This window comes from Haemaphysalis longicornis, unplaced genomic scaffold, assembly GCF_048455015.1.
Source record: "Haemaphysalis longicornis isolate Haplotype H1 unplaced genomic scaffold, Haemaphysalis longicornis Haplotype H1 scaffold_5, whole genome shotgun sequence".
NCBI classification, from domain to species: Eukaryota; Metazoa; Arthropoda; class Arachnida; order Ixodida; family Ixodidae; genus Haemaphysalis; species Haemaphysalis longicornis.
The window spans coordinates 159,051,892-159,071,495 of NW_027526385.1; the positions used below are offsets into that span (position 1 = coordinate 159,051,892).

General features: G+C 51.7%; 2 protein-coding genes and 29 non-coding genes across 31 annotated transcripts; all 31 read left to right on the forward strand.

Moving 5' to 3' along the window:
- The first annotated feature begins 2,330 nt into the window (after window positions 1–2,330).
- Trnai-aau (transfer RNA isoleucine (anticodon AAU)) lies at window positions 2,331–2,404 on the forward strand. The gene has a single exon. It is a non-coding gene; the product is annotated as a tRNA-Ile (tRNA).
- A 192-nt stretch (window positions 2,405–2,596) lies between these two features.
- Trnai-aau (transfer RNA isoleucine (anticodon AAU)) lies at window positions 2,597–2,670 on the forward strand. Its single transcript has one exon. It is a non-coding gene; the product is annotated as a tRNA-Ile (tRNA).
- A 192-nt stretch (window positions 2,671–2,862) lies between these two features.
- Window positions 2,863–2,936, forward strand: Trnai-aau (transfer RNA isoleucine (anticodon AAU)). Its single transcript has one exon. It is a non-coding gene; the product is annotated as a tRNA-Ile (tRNA).
- A 192-nt stretch (window positions 2,937–3,128) lies between these two features.
- Window positions 3,129–3,202, forward strand: Trnai-aau (transfer RNA isoleucine (anticodon AAU)). The gene has a single exon. It is a non-coding gene; the product is annotated as a tRNA-Ile (tRNA).
- Window positions 3,203–3,394: 192 nt separating this feature from the next.
- Window positions 3,395–3,468, forward strand: Trnai-aau (transfer RNA isoleucine (anticodon AAU)). Its single transcript has one exon. It is a non-coding gene; the product is annotated as a tRNA-Ile (tRNA).
- A 192-nt stretch (window positions 3,469–3,660) lies between these two features.
- On the forward strand, window positions 3,661–3,734 carry Trnai-aau (transfer RNA isoleucine (anticodon AAU)). The gene has a single exon. It is a non-coding gene; the product is annotated as a tRNA-Ile (tRNA).
- Window positions 3,735–3,926: 192 nt separating this feature from the next.
- Trnai-aau (transfer RNA isoleucine (anticodon AAU)) lies at window positions 3,927–4,000 on the forward strand. Its single transcript has one exon. It is a non-coding gene; the product is annotated as a tRNA-Ile (tRNA).
- Window positions 4,001–4,192: 192 nt separating this feature from the next.
- Window positions 4,193–4,266, forward strand: Trnai-aau (transfer RNA isoleucine (anticodon AAU)). The gene has a single exon. It is a non-coding gene; the product is annotated as a tRNA-Ile (tRNA).
- Window positions 4,267–4,458: 192 nt separating this feature from the next.
- Trnai-aau (transfer RNA isoleucine (anticodon AAU)) lies at window positions 4,459–4,532 on the forward strand. The gene has a single exon. It is a non-coding gene; the product is annotated as a tRNA-Ile (tRNA).
- A 192-nt stretch (window positions 4,533–4,724) lies between these two features.
- Trnai-aau (transfer RNA isoleucine (anticodon AAU)) lies at window positions 4,725–4,798 on the forward strand. The gene has a single exon. It is a non-coding gene; the product is annotated as a tRNA-Ile (tRNA).
- Window positions 4,799–4,989: 191 nt separating this feature from the next.
- On the forward strand, window positions 4,990–5,063 carry Trnai-aau (transfer RNA isoleucine (anticodon AAU)). The gene has a single exon. It is a non-coding gene; the product is annotated as a tRNA-Ile (tRNA).
- A 192-nt stretch (window positions 5,064–5,255) lies between these two features.
- Trnai-aau (transfer RNA isoleucine (anticodon AAU)) lies at window positions 5,256–5,329 on the forward strand. Its single transcript has one exon. It is a non-coding gene; the product is annotated as a tRNA-Ile (tRNA).
- Window positions 5,330–5,521: 192 nt separating this feature from the next.
- On the forward strand, window positions 5,522–5,595 carry Trnai-aau (transfer RNA isoleucine (anticodon AAU)). The gene has a single exon. It is a non-coding gene; the product is annotated as a tRNA-Ile (tRNA).
- A 192-nt stretch (window positions 5,596–5,787) lies between these two features.
- Trnai-aau (transfer RNA isoleucine (anticodon AAU)) lies at window positions 5,788–5,861 on the forward strand. Its single transcript has one exon. It is a non-coding gene; the product is annotated as a tRNA-Ile (tRNA).
- A 192-nt stretch (window positions 5,862–6,053) lies between these two features.
- Trnai-aau (transfer RNA isoleucine (anticodon AAU)) lies at window positions 6,054–6,127 on the forward strand. Its single transcript has one exon. It is a non-coding gene; the product is annotated as a tRNA-Ile (tRNA).
- Window positions 6,128–6,319: 192 nt separating this feature from the next.
- Window positions 6,320–6,393, forward strand: Trnai-aau (transfer RNA isoleucine (anticodon AAU)). Its single transcript has one exon. It is a non-coding gene; the product is annotated as a tRNA-Ile (tRNA).
- A 191-nt stretch (window positions 6,394–6,584) lies between these two features.
- Window positions 6,585–6,658, forward strand: Trnai-aau (transfer RNA isoleucine (anticodon AAU)). Its single transcript has one exon. It is a non-coding gene; the product is annotated as a tRNA-Ile (tRNA).
- Window positions 6,659–6,850: 192 nt separating this feature from the next.
- On the forward strand, window positions 6,851–6,924 carry Trnai-aau (transfer RNA isoleucine (anticodon AAU)). The gene has a single exon. It is a non-coding gene; the product is annotated as a tRNA-Ile (tRNA).
- Window positions 6,925–7,116: 192 nt separating this feature from the next.
- Window positions 7,117–7,190, forward strand: Trnai-aau (transfer RNA isoleucine (anticodon AAU)). Its single transcript has one exon. It is a non-coding gene; the product is annotated as a tRNA-Ile (tRNA).
- A 192-nt stretch (window positions 7,191–7,382) lies between these two features.
- Trnai-aau (transfer RNA isoleucine (anticodon AAU)) lies at window positions 7,383–7,456 on the forward strand. The gene has a single exon. It is a non-coding gene; the product is annotated as a tRNA-Ile (tRNA).
- Window positions 7,457–7,648: 192 nt separating this feature from the next.
- On the forward strand, window positions 7,649–7,722 carry Trnai-aau (transfer RNA isoleucine (anticodon AAU)). Its single transcript has one exon. It is a non-coding gene; the product is annotated as a tRNA-Ile (tRNA).
- Window positions 7,723–7,914: 192 nt separating this feature from the next.
- Trnai-aau (transfer RNA isoleucine (anticodon AAU)) lies at window positions 7,915–7,988 on the forward strand. Its single transcript has one exon. It is a non-coding gene; the product is annotated as a tRNA-Ile (tRNA).
- Window positions 7,989–8,180: 192 nt separating this feature from the next.
- On the forward strand, window positions 8,181–8,254 carry Trnai-aau (transfer RNA isoleucine (anticodon AAU)). Its single transcript has one exon. It is a non-coding gene; the product is annotated as a tRNA-Ile (tRNA).
- A 192-nt stretch (window positions 8,255–8,446) lies between these two features.
- On the forward strand, window positions 8,447–8,520 carry Trnai-aau (transfer RNA isoleucine (anticodon AAU)). Its single transcript has one exon. It is a non-coding gene; the product is annotated as a tRNA-Ile (tRNA).
- A 192-nt stretch (window positions 8,521–8,712) lies between these two features.
- On the forward strand, window positions 8,713–8,786 carry Trnai-aau (transfer RNA isoleucine (anticodon AAU)). Its single transcript has one exon. It is a non-coding gene; the product is annotated as a tRNA-Ile (tRNA).
- Window positions 8,787–8,979: 193 nt separating this feature from the next.
- On the forward strand, window positions 8,980–9,053 carry Trnai-aau (transfer RNA isoleucine (anticodon AAU)). Its single transcript has one exon. It is a non-coding gene; the product is annotated as a tRNA-Ile (tRNA).
- Window positions 9,054–9,397: 344 nt separating this feature from the next.
- Trnai-aau (transfer RNA isoleucine (anticodon AAU)) lies at window positions 9,398–9,471 on the forward strand. The gene has a single exon. It is a non-coding gene; the product is annotated as a tRNA-Ile (tRNA).
- Window positions 9,472–10,009: 538 nt separating this feature from the next.
- LOC144139982 (uncharacterized) lies at window positions 10,010–11,142 on the forward strand. The gene has a single exon (XM_077672198.1). It carries the CDS (start codon window positions 10,024–10,026, stop codon window positions 11,140–11,142), a length of 1,119 nt encoding a protein of 372 aa, XP_077528324.1. The 5' UTR covers window positions 10,010–10,023.
- Window positions 11,143–15,444: 4,302 nt separating this feature from the next.
- Window positions 15,445–15,518, forward strand: Trnai-aau (transfer RNA isoleucine (anticodon AAU)). Its single transcript has one exon. It is a non-coding gene; the product is annotated as a tRNA-Ile (tRNA).
- A 192-nt stretch (window positions 15,519–15,710) lies between these two features.
- On the forward strand, window positions 15,711–15,784 carry Trnai-aau (transfer RNA isoleucine (anticodon AAU)). Its single transcript has one exon. It is a non-coding gene; the product is annotated as a tRNA-Ile (tRNA).
- A 392-nt stretch (window positions 15,785–16,176) lies between these two features.
- Window positions 16,177–19,069, forward strand: LOC144138796 (uncharacterized). Its single transcript, XM_077671266.1, has one exon. It carries the CDS (start codon window positions 16,188–16,190, stop codon window positions 17,370–17,372), a length of 1,185 nt encoding a protein of 394 aa, XP_077527392.1. The 5' UTR covers window positions 16,177–16,187; the 3' UTR covers window positions 17,373–19,069.
- Window positions 19,070–19,604: the final 535 nt, after the last annotated feature.

Genomic DNA, 19,604 nt, shown 5'->3' on the forward strand with positions numbered 1-19,604 from the left:
CCTCACGGGCTTCCACAGCTTCAATTCGCCTGCCGAGTTCCTTTAGTTCTGCATCGTGCCTGGCACTTCATCATATTTGTCTGACATTAACGAGATAGCCTTCTCAATTCCATCAACCTTTTCTGCGAGGTTATCTAATTAATCTAGTTTGGCATTTATCGCGGACAAGATTTGATGGATATCTGAAGGTTGCAATTATCCTTCCCGTTGCCCACACTCCTAAGTCGATTTGCATAGCATGATGAGCACTGCCATGACTGAAAGAAAGTTTCAGCTTTGTTTTTGGTTGCCGCTTCAGTCACCCCTGAACATTTTCCCAGGTGAAGTAAAGAATCACGTGTTGAGCACTGCATAAAGCGACCTTCAGCTGAGAACTTTTTTGAACATGCTGCACACACTTTGTCGCTCATTGAGAAATACAAAGGATACGATATACAGCAAAACACACAGTGTTGCACGCTCGGCAGCGGCGGGAGCAGAACATAGACGAAAGGTCAAATGAAAGGAAGGAAGCACAACCTGCAATAGGCGACAGAAACAGTCTTTAGCCCAACCGCACCATGCCACCGCCGCTGCCGATGTGAACAGAAGTGGGCGTGGCGATGACAGCAAGATAACTTGCAGAAAACAGCAGCGTAGCGGCGCCAGCAGCAGGGGCCTGGGGCGGTATTCTCGTAACTGTCCCTTTTGAAAACGTCTCTTTTGCGCCCCTTTCATCGTGCCGTACTTCCGATTAAGCAGTGAGCGTTGGCTGTAGGTTTGCCGCGTTTGCGTTACGTCACTTCCGGTTGTTTGCTTTCAGCCAATCAGGGCTTGCCAAAAGGGACACTTTTGAAAGGGACGCAAAAGGGACACAACTCGAGAATACCGCCCCTGGTTGTAGAATTGCGTCGATATCGGCTTGCGCACCTCGGAGATAGGCTGTACGCACGCTGACCGGTTACAGGCACAGGCAGCGAAAATCCATTCGGGCTTTTGGAACACCAGGCGAGAAGTCAGGAACTGCAATAGGCGACAGAAACAGTCTTTAGCCCAACCGCACCATATGCCACCGCCGCTGCCGATGAGGGAGCAAAGAGCGGGAGAGGGAGTACCGGATGTAGGGGGAGATATGTAGGGGAGGGAAGGTGGGATTGTGAGAGGGTTTTGCAGAAATGAAACAGCGGGGGTGGTGAGAGGTTTGTGAGGAATGGGAGTAGGGATTGCATTTGGAGCAGAGGAGGCAAGGGGACGTGTAACAGTGGTGAAGGGGGGAGGGGGGGTGAATAATGGAAGGACAGGAAATATAGAGTTGTTCGTTTACGGGTGAAACCCAATTTTACCCAATTTTTAGACCACTAACATGGTTAGAGGAGAATCGGGTTAAACCCGGCCGATTTCTCCCGGAATTGATATTTTCAAAGTAGCGATCTGCACAGTCATGTGCTGACTCTGCCGTTCCCAACCAGTACTTGCTGGAAGAAAGCCACATGACCAGCTTTCGAACTAGTTTACTAATCGCCTGACTCTGTCGGTTGCTACTTCAGGCTGGCAAATGCTGCATTGACCTTGTTGACCTTCAACAGTCGGACAGGTCTCGAATGGAGACAGATATGTTGCGCATGCAGATGATAATGTATGCAAGCAAGGATGCGTCGATTACCAGCTTTTCGCGAATAAAATGTTTCATTTCTTAGAACTTATCGTTGCCCTGTACTATCATCAGTAGTTATTTATTTCGGAACAAATGCCAAGTTTCAGAGACCATTTGTTAGAAAACCCTTATGTTTCCCCGATTACCAGCTTGAACTAAACACCGATTTTAACGCATTAGAGTCAAAAAGATCTTGATATCTTCTGGTAAAATAAACGGTCTGTTACGTAGTACATCGGTAGATTTAAGTTGAAAAATCGAGAATTTAGGGCCTTACAAAAAAAAAACATTTTGCTCCAATCATCAGCTTGAAAAATTTATTTTTCAAGAATATAAAACCCACAAACGAACAAGCGTAAATATATACGGAAAGAAGGGAGGAGAGGGAGTTGGACGGACTGGAGATAAAGAAAGGGAGGGGTAGAAAAGAGCGTGCATAGCACGTCGATACAACGAAAGGGCTACCTAACTTTAAACCAGACATCGCTTTAGCACGTACATTCTTGCCAGCGTATATTGGGCAGTGGTGACCCCCGACATTTTTGCTTAAATGAGTTTTCAGTTAGGAAGCGCCGCCTCTGCAGTACACACCCGCCAAGATATTTTGCACTCGCCACACGATCTACTATTTGTTTTCGCTAAACCCAGGTCCGAACACAGGCTCGGATGCAACACTGGAATCCAAGGGAAAGTGTCCGGCCCGCTAGCTCAGTTGGTTAGAGCGTCGTGCTAATAACGCGAAGGTCGTAGGTTCGATCCCTGCGCGGGCCAGGATTTTTTTATTCGAAAACCATGCTTTTTCCTCGTGGCGCTTTCAGGGCCGTGAGAGGAGGCATCGCCTGCCAAGTACATACCCCCCGATAAGACGTTTTGCACTCGCCACGCGTTCTGCAATTTGTTTTCGCTAAACCCAGGTCCGAACACAGGCTCGGATGCAACACTGGAATCCAAGGGAAAGTGTCCGGCCCGCTAGCTCAGTTGGTTAGAGTGTCGTGCTAATAACGCGAAGGTCGTAGGTTCGATCCCTGCGCGGGCCAGGATTTTTTTATTCGAAAACCATGCTTTTCCCTCGTGGCGCTTTCAGGGCCGTGAGAGGAGGCATCGCCTGCCAAGTACATACCCCCCGATAAGACGTTTTGCACTCGCCACGCGTTCTGCAATTTGTTTTCGCTAAACCCAGGTCCGAACACAGGCTCGGATGCAACACTGGAATCCAAGGGAAAGTGTCCGGCCCGCTAGCTCAGTTGGTTAGAGCGTCGTGCTAATAACGCGAAGGTCGTAGGTTCGATCTCTGCGCCGGCCAGGATTTTTTTATTCGAAAACCATGCTTTTCCCTCGTGGCGCTTTCAGGGCCGTGAGAGGAGGCATCGCCTGCCAAGTACATACCCCCCGATAAGACGTTTTGCACTCGCCACGCGTTCTACTATTTGTTTTCGCTAAACCCAGGTCCGAACACAGGCTCGGATGCAACACTGGAATCCAAGGGAAAGTGTCCGGCCCGCTAGCTCAGTTGGTTAGAGCGTCGTGCTAATAACGCGAAAGTCGTAGGTTCGATCCCTGCGCGGGCCAGGATTTTTTTATTCGAAAACCATGCTTTTCCCTCGTGGCTCTTTCAGGGCCGTGAGAGGAGGCATCGCCTGCCAAGTACATACCCCCCGATAAGACGTTTTGCACTCGCCACGCGTTCTGCAATTTGTTTTCGCTAAACCCAGGTCCGAACACAGGCTCGGATGCAACACTGGAATCCAAGGGAAAGTGTCCGGCCCGCTAGCTCAGTTGGTTAGAGCGTCGTGCTAATAACGCGAAGGTCGTAGGTTCGATCCCTGCGCGGGCCAGGATTTTTTTATTCGAAAACCATGCTTTTCCCTCGTGGCTCTTTCAGGACCGTGAGAGGAGGCATCGCCTGCCAAGTACATACCCCCCGATAAGACGTTTTGCACTCGCCACGCGTTCTACTATTTGTTTTCGCTAAACCCAGGTCCGAACACAGGCTCGGATGCAACACTGGAATCCAAGGGAAAGTGTCCGGCCCGCTAGCTCAGTTGGTTAGAGCGTCGTGCTAATAACGCGAAGGTCGTAGGTTCGATCCCTGCGTGGGCCAGGATTTTTTTATTCGAAAACCATGCTTTTCCCTCGTGGCTCTTTCAGGGCCGTGAGAGGAGGCATCGCCTGCCAAGTACATACCCCCCGATAAGACGTTTTGCACTCGCCACGCGTTCTGCAATTTGTTTTCGCTAAACCCAGGTCCGAACACAGGCTCGGATGCAACACTGGAATCCAAGGGAAAGTGTCCGGCCCGCTAGCTCGGTTGGTTAGAGCGTCGTGCTAATAACGCGAAGGTCGTAGGTGCGATCCCTGCGCGGGCCAGGATTTTTTTATTCGAAAACCATGCTTTTCCCTCGTGGCGCTTTCAGGGCCGTGAGAGGAGGCATCGCCTGCCAAGTACATACCCCCCGATAAGACGTTTTGCACTCGCCACGCGTTCTGCAATTTGTTTTCGCTAAACCCAGGTCCGAACACAGGCTCGGATGCAACACTGGAATCCAAGGGAAAGTGTCCGGCCCGCTAGCTCAGTTGGTTAGAGCGTCGTTCTAATAACGCGAAGGTCGTAGGTTCGATCCCTGCGCGGGCCAGGATTTTTTTATTCGAAAACCATGCTTTTCCCTCGTGGCTCTTTCAGGGCCGTGAGAGGAGGCATCGCCTGCCAAGTACATACCCCCCGATAAGACGTTTTGCACTCGCCACGCGTTCTGCAATTTGTTTTCGCTAAACCCGGGTCCGAACACAGGCTCGGATGCAACACTGGAAACCAAGGGAAAGTGTCCGGCCCGCTAGCTCAGTTGGTTAGAGCGTCGTGCTAATAACGCGAAGGTCGTAGGTTCGATCCCTGCGCGGGCCAGGATTTTTTTATTCGAAAACCATGCTTTTCCCTCGTGGCGCTTTCAGGGCCGTGAGAGGAGGCATCGCCTGCCAAGTACATACCCCCCGATAAGACGTTTTGCACTCGCCACGCGTTCTGCAATTTGTTTTCGCTAAACCCAGGTCCGAACACAGGCTCGGATGCAACACTGGAATCCAAGGGAAAGTGTCCGGCCCGCTAGCTCAGTTGGTTAGAGCGTCGTTCTAATAACGCGAAGGTCGTAGGTTCGATCCCTGCGCGGGCCAGGATTTTTTTATTCGAAAACCATGCTTTTCCCTCGTGGCTCTTTCAGGGCCGTGAGAGGAGGCATCGCCTGCCAAGTACATACCCCCGATAAGACGTTTTGCACTCGCCACGCGTTCTGCAATTTGTTTTCGCTAAACCCAGGTCCGAACACAGGCTCGGATGCAACACTGGAAACCAAGGGAAAGTGTCCGGCCCGCTAGCTCAGTTGGTTAGAGCGTCGTGCTAATAACGCGAAGGTCGTAGGTTCGATCCCTGCGCGGGCCAGGATTTTTTTATTCGAAAACCATGCTTTTCCCTCGTGGCTCTTTCAGGGCCGTGAGAGGAGGCATCGCCTGCCAAGTACATACCCCCCGATAAGACGTTTTGCACTCGCCACGCGTTCTGCAATTTGTTTTCGCTAAACCCAGGTCCGAACACAGGCTCGGATGCAACACTGGAATCCAAGGGAAAGTGTCCGGCCCGCTAGCTCAGTTGGTTAGAGCGTCGTGCTAATAACGCGAAGGTCGTAGGTTCGATCCCTGCGCGGGCCAGGATTTTTTTATTCGAAAACCATGCTTTTCCCTCGTGGCGCTTTCAGGGCCGCGAGAGGAGGCATCGCCTGCCAAGTACATACCCCCCGATAAGACGTTTTGCACTCGCCACGCGTTCTGCAATTTGTTTTCGCTAAACCCAGGTCCGAACACAGGCTCGGATGCAACACTGGAATCCAAGGGAAAGTGTCCGGCCCGCTAGCTCAGTTGGTTAGAGCGTCGTGCTAATAACGCGAAGGTCGTAGGTTCGATCCCTGCGCGGGCCAGGATTTTTTTATTCGAAAACCATGCTTTTCCCTCGTGGCGCTTTCAGGGCCGTGAGAGGAGGCATCGCCTGCCAAGTACATACCCCCCGATAAGACGTTTTGCACTCGCCACGCGTTCTGCAATTTGTTTTCGCTAAACCCAGGTCCGAACACAGGCTCGGATGCAACACTGGAATCCAAGGGAAAGTGTCCGGCCCGCTAGCTCAGTTGGTTAGAGCGTCGTTCTAATAACGCGAAGGTCGTAGGTTCGATCCCTGCGCGGGCCAGGATTTTTTTATTCGAAAACCATGCTTTTCCCTCGTGGCTCTTTCAGGGCCGTGAGAGGAGGCATCGCCTGCCAAGTACATACCCCCCGATAAGACGTTTTGCACTCGCCACGCGTTCTGCAATTTGTTTTCGCTAAACCCGGGTCCGAACACAGGCTCGGATGCAACACTGGAAACCAAGGGAAAGTGTCCGGCCCGCTAGCTCAGTTGGTTAGAGCGTCGTGCTAATAACGCGAAGGTCGTAGGTTCGATCCCTGCGCGGGCCAGGATTTTTTTATTCGAAAACCATGCTTTTCCCTCGTGGCGCTTTCAGGGCCGTGAGAGGAGGCATCGCCTGCCAAGTACATACCCCCCGATAAGACGTTTTGCACTCGCCACGCGTTCTGCAATTTGTTTTCGCTAAACCCAGGTCCGAACACAGGCTCGGATGCAACACTGGAATCCAAGGGAAAGTGTCCGGCCCGCTAGCTCAGTTGGTTAGAGCGTCGTTCTAATAACGCGAAGGTCGTAGGTTCGATCCCTGCGCGGGCCAGGATTTTTTTATTCGAAAACCATGCTTTTCCCTCGTGGCTCTTTCAGGGCCGTGAGAGGAGGCATCGCCTGCCAAGTACATACCCCCGATAAGACGTTTTGCACTCGCCACGCGTTCTGCAATTTGTTTTCGCTAAACCCAGGTCCGAACACAGGCTCGGATGCAACACTGGAAACCAAGGGAAAGTGTCCGGCCCGCTAGCTCAGTTGGTTAGAGCGTCGTGCTAATAACGCGAAGGTCGTAGGTTCGATCCCTGCGCGGGCCAGGATTTTTTTATTCGAAAACCATGCTTTTCCCTCGTGGCTCTTTCAGGGCCGTGAGAGGAGGCATCGCCTGCCAAGTACATACCCCCCGATAAGACGTTTTGCACTCGCCACGCGTTCTGCAATTTGTTTTCGCTAAACCCAGGTCCGAACACAGGCTCGGATGCAACACTGGAATCCAAGGGAAAGTGTCCGGCCCGCTAGCTCAGTTGGTTAGAGCGTCGTGCTAATAACGCGAAGGTCGTAGGTTCGATCCCTGCGCGGGCCAGGATTTTTTTATTCGAAAACCATGCTTTTCCCTCGTGGCGCTTTCAGGGCCGCGAGAGGAGGCATCGCCTGCCAAGTACATACCCCCCGATAAGACGTTTTGCACTCGCCACGCGTTCTGCAATTTGTTTTCGCTAAACCCAGGTCCGAACACAGGCTCGGATGCAACACTGGAATCCAAGGGAAAGTGTCCGGCCCGCTAGCTCAGTTGGTTAGAGCGTCGTGCTAATAACGCGAAGGTCGTAGGTTCGATCCCTGCGCGGGCCAGGATTTTTTTATTCGAAAACCATGCTTTTCCCTCGTGGCGCTTTCAGGGCCGTGAGAGGAGGCATCGCCTGCCAAGTACATACCCCCCGATAAGACGTTTTGCACTCGCCACGCGTTCTGCAATTTGTTTTCGCTAAACCCAGGTCCGAACACAGGCTCGGATGCAACACTGGAATCCAAGGGAAAGTGTCCGGCCCGCTAGCTCAGTTGGTTAGAGCGTCGTGCTAATAACGCGAAGGTCGTAGGTTCGATCCCTGCGCGGGCCAGGATTTTTTTATTCGAAAACCATGCTTTTCCCTCGTGGCGCTTTCAGGGCCGTGAGAGGAGGCATCGCCTGCCAAGTACATACCCCCCGATAAGACGTTTTGCACTCGCCACGCGTTCTGCAATTTGTTTTCGCTAAACCCGGGTCCGAACACAGGCTCGGATGCAACACTGGAATCCAAGGGAAAGTGTCCGGCCCGCTACCTCAGTTGGGTAGAGCGTCGTGCTAATAACGCGAAGGTCGTAGGTTCGATCCCTGCGCGGGCCAGGATTTTTTTATTCGAAAACCATGCTTTTCCCTCGTGGCGCTTTCAGGGCCGTGAGAGGAGGCATCGCCTGCCAAGTACATACCCCCCGATAAGACGTTTTGCACTCGCCACGCGTTCTGCAATTTGTTTTCGCTAAACCCGGGTCCGAACACAGGCTCGGATGCAACACTGGAATCCAAGGGAAAGTGTCCGGCCCGCTAGCTCAGTTGGTTAGAGCGTCGTGCTAATAACGCGAAGGTCGTAGGTTCGATCCCTGCGCGGGCCAGGATTTTTTTATTCGAAAACCATGCTTTTCCCTTGTGGCGCTTTCAGGGCCGTGAGAGGAGGCATCGCCTGCCAAGTACATACCCCCCGATAAGACGTTTTGCACTCGCCACGCGTTCTGCAATTTGTTTTCGCTAAACCCAGGTCCGAACACAGGCTCGGATGCAACACTGGAATCCAAGGGAAAGTGTCCGGCCCGCTAGCTCAGTTGGTTAGAGCGTCGTTCTAATAACGCGAAGGTCGTAGGTTCGATCCCTGCGCGGGCCAGGATTTTTTTATTCGAAAACCATGCTTTTCCCTCGTGGCGCTTTCAGGGCCGTGAGAGGAGGCATCGCCTGCCAAGTACATACCCCCCGATAAGACGTTTTGCACTCGCCACGCGTTCTGCAATTTGTTTTCGCTAAACCCAGGTCCGAACACAGGCTCGGATGCAACACTGGAATCCAAGGGAAAGTGTCCGGCCCGCTAGCTCAGTTGGTTAGAGCGTCGTTCTAATAACGCGAAGGTCGTAGGTTCGATCCCTGCGCGGGCCAGGATTTTTTTATTCGAAAACCATGCTTTTCCCTCGTGGCGCTTTCAGGGCCGTGAGAGGAGGCATCGCCTGCCAAGTACATACCCCCCGATAAGACGTTTTGCACTCGCCACGCGTTCTGCAATTTGTTTTCGCTAAACCCAGGTCCGAACACAGGCTCGGATGCAACACTGGAATCCAAGGGAAAGTGTCCGGCCCGCTAGCTCAGTTGGTTAGAGCGTCGTTCTAATAACGCGAAGGTCGTAGGTTCGATCCCTGCGCGGGCCAGGATTTTTTTATTCGAAAACCATGCTTTTCCCTCGTGGCGCTTTCAGGGCCGTGAGAGGAGGCATCGCCTGCCAAGTACATACCCCCCGATAAGACGTTTTGCACTCGCCACGCGTTCTGCAATTTGTTTTTCGCTAAATCCGGGTCCGAACACAGGCTCGGATGCAACACTGGAATCCAAGGGAAAGTGTCCGGCCCGCTAGCTCAGTTGGTTAGAGCGCCGTGCTAATAACGCGAAGGTCGTAGGTTCGATCCCTGCGCGGGCCAGGATTTTTTTATTCGAAAACCATGCTTTTCCCTCGTGGCGCTTTCAGGGCCGTGAGAGGAGGCATCGCCTGCCAAGTACATACCCCCCGATAAGACGTTTTGCACTCGCCACGCGTTCTGCAATTTGTTTTTCTCTAAATCCGGGTCCGAACACAGGCTCGGATGCAACACTGGAATCCAAGGGAAAGTGTCCGGCCCGCTAGCTCAGTTGGTTAGAGCGTCGTGCTAATAACGCGATGCAATTTGTTTTCGCTATTTGTTTTCGCGTTCTGCAATTTGTTTTCGCTAAACCCAGGTCCGAACACAGGCTCGGATGCAACACTGGAATCGAAGGGAAAGTGTCCGGCCCGCTAGCTCAGTTGGTTAGAGCGCCGTGCTAATAACGCGAAGGTCGTAGGTTCGATCCCTGCGCGGGCCAGGATTTTTTTATTCGAAAACCATGCTTTTCCCTCGTGGCGCTTTCAGGGCCGTGAGAGGAGGCATCGCCTGCCAAGTACATACCCCCCGATAAGACGTTTTGCACTCGCCACGCGTTCTGCAATTTGTTTTTCTCTAAACCCAGGTCCGAACACAGGCTCGGATGCAACACTGGAATCCAAGGGAAAGTGTCCGGCCCGCTAGCTCAGTTGGTTAGAGCGTCGTGCTAATAACGCGATGCAATTTGTTTTCGCTATTTGTTTTCGCGTTCTGCAATTTGTTTTCGCTAAACCCAGGTCCGAACACAGGCTCGGATGCAACACTGGAATCCAAGGGAAAGTGTCCGGCCCGCTAGCTCAGTTGGTTAGAGCGTCGTGCTAATAACGCGATGCAATTTGTTTTCGCTATTTGTTTTCGCGTTCTGCAATTTGTTTTCGCTAAACCCAGGTCCGAACACAGGCTCGGATGCAACACTGGAATCCAAGGGAAAGTGTCCCGCCCGCTAGCTCAGTTGGTGATTCCACTTCCGGCCACCGCCGAGAGCGGACGCACGATGGAAAGCTCCGCCGGAGCAAGTTTTGCGGCCCTTGAGGGCCGCGGTTCCAGGGTTTCTGCTTCGGACAACGAAGGTTATCGAGTCATGCTGCCAAGTCTTCCTACAGGTCGTACAGTAGTTAATACAGTTTTTTTGCACGGTGACGTTGATGCCAGGCCTTACAGAGTTGAGGATTTTCGTGACGCGCTCGGTCATTTGGCACTGCTCCCGGACGTTATCGCTCTGGGGGCGTATCAAATGAATCACGTGTGGGCTGTCACATTCAAGAACGCTGAAGCGGTGAAGAAAATCCTCGCTATCACGGAAATGAAAGTGAAAGGCCGGCGCTGCTTGATTATCGACCCGACGAACCAGGACGTAAGGATCAAAATTCACTGGGTGTTGTACGGCGTGACCGACGAAGAAGTGCGCGTCGCCCTGGCCCCGTACGGCAAAGTGACTAACGTGACAAGAGAGCGCTGGCGCGTTCACGGCGTCGTCGACAAGGGATCGACGACTCGATTGGTAACGTTGCAGCTGAAGGCTGGTGATACAGTGGAGGACCTTCCCCATCAGCTTCGAATAGCCGGAGAACAGGCCCTCGTCGTGGTGCCGGGAAGGGCGCCTAAGTGTCTTCGCTGTCACACCACCGGGCATGTGCGTCGCGAGTGTCGCGTACCGCGTTGTGGACTTTGTCGTCGCTTCGGCCACGACGAGTCCAACTGCGTACGCACTTACGCTAACGTAGCTGGACCCGGGGGGCACGAGGATATGTCCGAGTTCGTAATGGATGAGGCGGAGGCGGAAGACGTCGCCACGGTGGATGGCGACAATGCGAAGAGGGATGAGACGCCCACTGAGGCGGACAACATCGAGCGCGACGTCGAGGCAATGCAAGGACAAGACGAACCAGGGCAATCAAAAGCGGCAGCTACTGAAGCAGCGCATGCCCCTGAAGATGAAGATGACATGCATATCCAGGCTGAAGAGCCGGGAAAAGGTGACGTCAAGGTCAAGAGGAGTGACGAGGAGGGCGACGACGAAGCAGCTTCAAAGCGGCCGCGTAAAGAAAGAAAAGACACTGCGGGCACAAGGGCCGTCAACGTCAGCGAACAGACGACTGCGAAGGAGCCTTAAGGCGCAACCACATGCAACGTTTTGGCCGCGTCTTGCAACCGTCTGCGGCGCCTGGCGCCGACGCGAAACGGGCGTTGGAGAGGGCGAGCAACCACATGAGACGCGCGAAGAGCGCTTCTCCGATCCAAGTTGCCAGACTTACTTTGGTAAAGGCAGCATCGTTCTGTTTAAGTCATTCTTAATAAACTGAAGTATAATCAAAACTTCAACAAACAAAACTCGTTAAATTGATGTTCTATTAAATAAAGTGCTAAAGAGCCGCCAAATAAAGAGCCGCCATGTTGCGTGCGGAGGGGGACCGGAAATTGAGGACAGCAACATCCGGCGCAGACGCCGAAAACGGACCGAAAATCTGGGATGCGCAGACACCGGCGCTCCGAGCGCGCTGCTGTGTATTTGGTGGCGCGCGCTGAACGCGCGTCGCCGCGGACGGTCTCCAAACGCGACCAAAACGTCGCATGTGGTTGCGCCTTTACGTGAGGCGTTCGTCGCTTCACGTAAAGCCCAACGTCAACGCCGACAGGAAACTCGCTGCAACACCGCATTCACAGTGCAAAAATCGTGGGAAGTAGGCGGAACTCAGACTCCTGACAGTGGGCAGCTCCCGACGCTGGTTGTGTGGACGTGCAGCAGTGTACTACCCCACGAGTATGGTGGACCAATGTGGAAAAAAAAAAAAAGAAAGCCCCTTCACAACAGTGATAGTGAATCCTTGTGTCGCCAAGCCAGAGCACGGATGTACGCACCGCTATCAACTGCAAGGTATGCGCAGTTCAAATTGGCTCGCTCGTAACTCGTAATGCCAGTGACGATTACGGAAGCCCTACGGGTCGCGACATTGAATGTGCGCGGTCTATCAGCGAGGCGCCGACAGTACCAGTTGAGCCGCCTGTCTCTTGAGGAAGGGCTAGACGTATTGGCTTTACAAGAGACTAAAGTAGCAACACAAGAGCAGGCCGATCGAATGGTGCAACCGTTTACAGGACGTTACAATGTTTGTGTGTGTCACGCGGCTGGTACATCGGGGGGGTGCGCCCTTTTGTTTAGGAACAGCTTGGATATGCAAATCGAAGCCGTGTTGGCATGCGAAAGTGGTCGTTTGGTTGTTGCTGATGTTTTGTTCAGTGGCTTAAGTTGGAGGTTCATATGTGTCTATGCTCCAAACAATTCGAACGAGCGTGCAAACTTTTTTGAGCAGCTTGAAGGTTATCTCAAGTGTGATCGATTGATTGTGATACTGGGGGATTTCAACTGTGTATGTTCTGCACACGATCGCTCTACAAACGTGCCTGTGCGGGATAGGAGTGCCAACCTGCTTAGTCGACTGACCCAGGAGTGTCAAATCGAAGACGTGGGTTCTGTGTTTACACCCGGAACTGTGTGTAAATTCACTCACTTCCAACGCGAGAGCAATGCTAGACTAGATAGAGCATACGTGTCCATTGAACTGGTGCCGTCATGCAATAGCTATGACGTAAAACACGTATATTTTACGGACCACAGCCTTGTGTTGTTTACGTTAGGCAGGAAAAAAGAAAGTGCAAAGTTCAATTGGGAGCTATGGAAATTTAATGAACGGTTGCTCGAGGATGGCGAGTTCGTGAAAAGCGTACAAAGTGAAATAGCGAAAACGTTGTCAGCAGTACCAGAAAGCTACTGCGTCGTATGGGAAGAATTTAAAAGTCGCGTCAAAATGATTGCAATCGAAAGAGGAGGCAGTATCCGGCGGAGTGAACGGAAAGCTGAAAATGAACTACGTAACCAGCTTGACGAACTAATCAGCCTGGAGAACGAGCAGCCAGGAAAATGGTTAGACGAAATAAGGGGTGTGAAAAATAAACTGGAAATAATGGACGACGTTAAGTACCGGGCGGCAATGATAAGAGCACGAGCGGAAAAACTGTGGGCTGGGGAGAAACCTAGCAAGCATGCTTTAGGCGATGAAAAGAGATACGCAACAAAAAACGAAATAAAACAGATAAACTTCCGAAACGAAGCTACAGGTGACAAAGAAAGCATAGAAAGTGCATTCGTCGAGCACTACAGTAAATTGTTTGGGCGAGAGAGACTAATACAACCTGGTTTTGCGAACTGTTTCCTGGCGCACATGCCGCGATTAGAAGACGACGTACGAACACGATTAGAGGAGCCAATCACGTTGCAGGAAATCGAAGCGGCAATTGACGAATTAGCGGCGGGAAAGTCACCAGGCCCTGACGGCCTGGGAGCAGCGTTTTATCGAGCCTTTAAGAAAGAATTGGCACTTATGGTGTACGCCGTGATCCGGGAAGCATACGAAAAGAAGCGACTACCGAAGTCTTTTCAAGTAGCACACATGGTCTTGATACCAAAAACCGACGACCCAGATAAGCTGTTGTGGGTGGGGTCATATCGCCCGATAAGCCTCACCAACGTGGATTACAAAATATTTACCAAAGTCTTAGCGAAAAGAATACAAACAGTTATCAAGGACTTAGTGGGGCCGCACCAGACATGCGGAATCAAGGGGCGTACCATTGCTACAAATATACACGTAGCGCGGAGTGTCCTTGAATGTGTTGACGCTTTCGAAAGCCGGGTAGCCATGCTCCAAATAGACTTAGCAAAGGCTTTCGATCTTGTTTCCCACGAAATCTTGTTTTCTGTGTTGGAATTTGTAAATTTAGGCACCACAATAATACAGGGTGTTAAGATGGCTTATTCCGATTGTGTTACACGGATTATAGTCAATAAAAACCTTACCGAAGGCATAAACGTCCGCTCCTCGGTAAGGCAAGGGTGTCCGTTGAGCCCCTTGCTTTTTGCCCTGTACTTAGAGCCTTTCCTGCTGAGACTGATAAGAAATGAGAATATAAGCGGGTTTCGACTAGAGCAGGCTCAAGTTAAGGTTCTGGCCTACGCGGATGATATCGCAGTTTTCTGCACTGACAAAGAGAGCGTTGTAGAAGTGGTCAGTATTGCAGACTCCTTTTGCCGTCAAACTGGAAGTGAAATAAACTGGGAAAAATGTACTGGGTTTTGGCACGGCAACTGGGATTACACACCGCAACTTTTCGCTAATACACAGTGGACAGCCTTGCCTGGGCGGTATTTAGGGGTGCCCCTAGAACACTACGTAGACACTGCGCAATACTGGGGGGAAGAAATAGAGAAGATAAAGGAAAAAACGGAAGGTTGGCAAGGTCGAGGCTTATCAGTGTTCACGCGGGCTACAGTATGTAACCTTTTTCTGACCGCTAAAGTCTGGTACGTGCTTCAAGTGCTGTGTATGACACGAGTGAATGTACAAAAACTGCACAGGGCGTTTGCAGTGTTTATATGGGCATCAAGCTGGGAGAGGACCAGCCGAACCAATTTGTTTCGTTCGGTTAAGAGTGGGGGCCTGGGCTTGTCGCATTTGTTCATTCGCCAACTAGTGTCACGTTTTATGTTTCTGCGAGACCAGACGGACCTATTTTTGCGCACAATAATACAGGTGCGTCTTCGAAGATACCTCCCGGAATTTATAGTAGCGACAGGTGGTGAGAGCGGTCGGGCCGTCAGAGGGTACCTCAGGGAGGTTGTCGTGGCTTTCCGGTTCCTAACAGTCCGTTTTTCTATGGAGTATCTGAGTGCAGTAAATCGGAAAAAGTTGTATAGAGACCTTGTAGATACGTTGATGCCTGTGCCGCTTTACAGGTCGTTATACCAAGGCAATACGGGCCAAGATGTCCTTAAGAGAGTTAAAAAGATGCCTGTAAGGCCTTGTGTAAAGTCCTTTTTCTTTAAACTGCACACAAATACTTTGACAGTAAGCACATGGATGGAGGAAAAAGGGTTCTTCGTTCCGTGGACCACAAATTGTAGACTGTGCCGGAAACCGGAAACCATAGAGCATGCATTTATTGAATGTTGGGATCCAATATTTCACTGGGATGTCTTACAAAGGACACTTAAAAAGGAGTTGCCTATAACTCCACATGGTATACGGTACCTTCCCATAGAAAATGAAAATGGCGTACCTTATGACATGTTAATGCTGCTGGGACTGCACAGCCTGTGGAAGACAAGGATAGCTGTGAACAACGCAGATGTGAACGCTCGCCCTGTGCGCGAAAACTTCATTGAGAGCATTGCGTATATTCGCGATATTTTTGTGACCCAGGCTGAGCCGCCTGAGTGGACGGAAATTCTTGATGCTCTTGTTTGTCTGAAAAAGTTTTGAGGTCAATGATCAGCCAAAGATAGGCTGAAGTGTTTGTATTGAATATGTGTACTTTGGAACAGGCAATAAATAAAAAAAAAAAAAAAAAAAAAAAAAAAAGCCCGCTAGCTCAGTTGGTTAGAGCGCCGTGCTAATAACGCGAAGGTCGTAGGTTCGATCCCTGCGCGGGCCAGGATTTTTTTATTCGAAAACCATGCTTTTCCCTCGTGGCGCTTTCAGGGCCGTGAGAGGAGGCATCGCCTGCCAAGTACATACCCCCCGATAAGACGTTTTGCACTCGCCACGCGTTCTGCAATTTGTTTTCGCTAAACCCAGGTCCGAACACAGGCTCGGATGCAACACTGGAATCCAAGGGAAAGTGTCCGGCCCGCTAGCTCAGTTGGTTAGAGCGTCATGCTAATAACGCGAAGGTCGTAGGTTCGATCCCTGCGCGGGCCAGGATTTTTTTATTCGAAAACCATGCTTTTCCCTCGTGGCGCTTTCAGGGCCGTGAGAGGAGGCATCGCCTGCCAAGTACATACCCCCCGATAAGACGTTTTGCACTCGCCACGCGTTCTGCAATTTGTTTTTCTCTAAATCCGGGTCCGAACACAGGCTCGGATGCAACACTGGAATCCAAGGGAAAGTGTCCGGCCCGCTAGCTCAGTTGGTTAGAGCGTCGTGCTAATAACGCGATGCAATTTGTTTTCGCTATTTGTTTTCGCGTTCTGCAATTTGTTTTCGCTAAACCCAGGTCCGAACACAGGCTCGGATGCAACACTGGAATCCAAGGGAAAGTGTCCGGCCCGCTAGCTGAGTTGGTTGGATTCTGCTTCCGGTAGCGCTAGCGAGCGGTCGCAGAATGTCGAGCTCCGCCCAAGGAGCGGCTTCAGCGGGCCTTTCGGCCCGCGGTAACAGGATATTTGCCCAGGATGCTGATGATTACCAAGTACTTTTGCCACAGTTTCCTTCAGGTCAGTCGGTTTTAAACACGGTTTTTCTTCATGCCGACATGCGTGCCCGGCCTTACCGCGTTGAGGATTTTCGGGACGTTTTGGCTCGTCTGGAACTGCTCCCCGACGTCGTGGCTTTGGGGGCGTACCAGATGAGTCACGTTTGGGCAGTGACGTTCAAGGCGACGGAGGGTGTAAAGAAGATTTCTGCGCTCGCTGATATCAAGGTGAAGGATCGTCGGTGCCTTGTTATCGACCCGTCTAATCAAGAAGCCCGCCTCAAGCTTCACTGGCTGCTGCACAACGTGCCGGACGACGCCGTTCGCGCTGCGCTGGCGCCCTACGGGCGTGTCGGCGAGGTGCGCAGGGAGCGGTGGCGCGTCGAAGGCATCCAAGACAAGGGCTCGACACTTCGTACGGTGACCCTCAAGTTGAAGGCGGGCGTGACCATCGACGACCTGCCGCACGAACTTCGTGTGACGGGTGACAAGGCCCTCGTCGTCGTCGCCGGAAGGGCCCCGCAGTGCTTACGTTGCAACCTCAAGGGGCACGTCAGGCGAGAATGTAAGGTTCCAAAGTGTTCTTCGTGCCGTCGCTTCGGGCATGATGCAAGCGCCTGCGTTAAGTCCTATGCCAGCGTCACCGGTCCAGCGAGGGAGGACGACCTCCGCGAAAACCTCATGGACGAGGCAGAAGCGGAGGAGACAGCTGCAGGAGTAGCCGACAAGGCGGTGAAGGAGTCGACGTCGGCGGGGCGGGTCGAGGCCGAGGCTGGCCAGCGCGTTCCTGAAAAGGAGCAGCCGGTCGAGCCGAAGACGCCTCCCCCTCACGTCTCGTCGAACGAGGACAACGGAACCGGAGCGGCAAGTCAGGGGACGACGGAGGTGTCGGCTCTAGCAGCCGAAGCCGTGCAAATGGACCTGAGTGGGGCCGTGGCAAAGCGACAACGCGAAAGCAACGACACAGAGCAGGGTGACGGACTCACCAGCAGCGAGGAGCCCCCGGCTAAGGCGGTTTCAGTGAGACGTCCGAGCTTCAAGCCGAAGCCCAACGTCCCACCAGACCGAACGAAAACTCCGGCTCCGCCCTCCTAGCCAGCACGTCACTACGAAAGGTAGTCGACATCCTGTTCCTCAGTGTTTGTTGTTGCGCTGCTGTCTTGAATCGCCAACGAACTAAACGCAACAGTGTAGTTGGGTCAAGGCAGTATTTTTGGAGGGGGTATTGTGTTCCTGATGCTTATGCTTTGAGCTTTAGGTTTGGCTGGGGGGAGGGTGGCAGTGTGTATTGCAGCGGCCGTGAATCCCGCAGGCCATACGAATGTTTTATAAGTGCGGGATTTTGGAGCGTGTATGGGATGTTTGCAGTTGACGAAGCGTCGTTCTTTTTCGTGCTGCATGAATGTAAGTGTTGTGCGATAAGTCTAGCTCCCTCCTTAACATGGTTTACTTGAGCAAACCAATGCGCATCGCCACGCTTAACGTCAGGGGATTTTCGGATCGGAGACGTCAAAATCAGGTGTATCGACTCGTAACAGATGAGGATTTGGACATCGTGGCCTTGCAAGAGACCAAAGTTGGGAGGGAGGACCAGACGGATCGTATGGTGCGGCCCTTTATTGCGCGCTATGATGTGTGCGTGTCGCATGCGGTCGGGTTTTCTGCGGGTTGCGCCCTTCTAATTCGGAGAAGCTTAGGGGCCGCTCTAAAGACTGTCACCGCCTCGGAAACGGGGCGGTATGTTGTGTGCGACTTGGAGTATTGTTCCAATGAATGGCGTGTAATGTGTGTCTACGGGCCCACCAATACAGCCGAAAGGAAGGCTTTCTTTGAAGAAATGCGTCCGTGGTGTGAGACGGAACGGCTCTTAATTTTAATGGGCGATTATAATTGTGTTTGCTCAGCGCGCGACAAAAGCAGCACCACCAATTTCAGGGACGCCAGTACGGTGGTACTGAATGAGATTGTAGCCGGCTGCGCCCTGGAAGATGCAGGTGATAGCATGAGCAATGCAGGCACCGTTCGTTATACACACTTTCAGGGCAATAGTCATGCGCGGCTCGACAGGGTGTATCTTTCCGTAGAACTCGTACGTGAATGTGACAAATACGAAGTGACCCCTGTTTCTTTTAGCGACCATTGTCTGGTGTCGTTAACACTAGGCAGGGCCGCTAAACGTGGAAACGCGTTCTCCTGGGGTTTGTGGAAAATGAACAACAAACTTCTGCAAGATGATAAATTCGTCGAGGCCGTTGACGCATGCGCACGGACCTCGTTTAGCAGCTCAGACGTGACGAACTTCATTCGGAAGTGGGAGCTGTTCAAACAAGAAGTTAAGCTAAAAGGCCTTGAACGTTCTTCTGCAATGAAGAGCGACGAGAAAAAGAAAGAAGCCACGCTACGAAGTAATCTCGACGCTCTTATTGTAGCAGAATGTAGATCGCCGGGGACGTGCAGAGATGACATAAAGAATGTTAAAGCACAGCTCGAGGTCTTAGATCAGGGCAAATATCATGGCGCGCTTGTTCGCGCAAGAGCAGAAAAGATGCTGCTGGGAGAGGCGCCGACCAAAAGAGCCTTATGCTCCGAGAAAAAGTACGCTCGCAGAAATGCGATAGCGGAAATAGAAAGCGAAGGCGTCTTGTACAAGGATCAAGCCAGCATAGAACGCTGTTTTTGTAACTTTTACGACAAACTGTTTGCATGTCACGCTATTGATGTCGTGGCGTTTAAGGATGAATTTTTGAGATTGTTACCATGCCTAAACAAAGAGATGTCAGCACTGCTCGAAACAGACATAATGGAGAATGAAGTAAGAAAAGCTATAGAGGAGTTGAGCCCGGGAAAGACGCCTGGCCCCGATGGGCTAAGCGCTGCATTCTATAAAAAGTTTAAAGAGTGTCTAAGTCCAGTGTTGTGTACGTTATACGCTGAGGTGTATCAGAATGGTGTGCTGCCACCGTCTTTTCATGAGTCGCACACCATTTTTATTCCTAAGTCAGATGATGACGCCAAACTCCGAGCTGTATCTGGGTATCGCCCAATCAGTCTCACTAATGTAGACTATAAGATTTTAATGAAAATTCTGGCGAGTCGTTTGCAGACTGTTATTTGGGACATCGTTGGACCGCATCAAACATGCGGTATAAAGGGGCGGTCGATAGTAACGAACATTCATACTGCTCGAAGTGTTCTTGAGTGTTGCGACAGCACTCAAGGTTCTCTAGCAATGCTCCAGGTAGACCTGGAGAAGGCGTTCGATCAGGTATCACACGAGCTCCTTATAGCCATGTTAGAGCATATAAATGTAGGGGCTGTTATTCTTCA

Coding starts and splice junctions, on each gene's coding strand:
- LOC144139982 (XM_077672198.1), top strand. CDS start 10,024: ATGGAAAGCTCCGCCGGAGCAAGTTTTGCGGCCCTTGAGGGCCGCGGT.
- LOC144138796 (XM_077671266.1), top strand. CDS start 16,188: ATGTCGAGCTCCGCCCAAGGAGCGGCTTCAGCGGGCCTTTCGGCCCGC.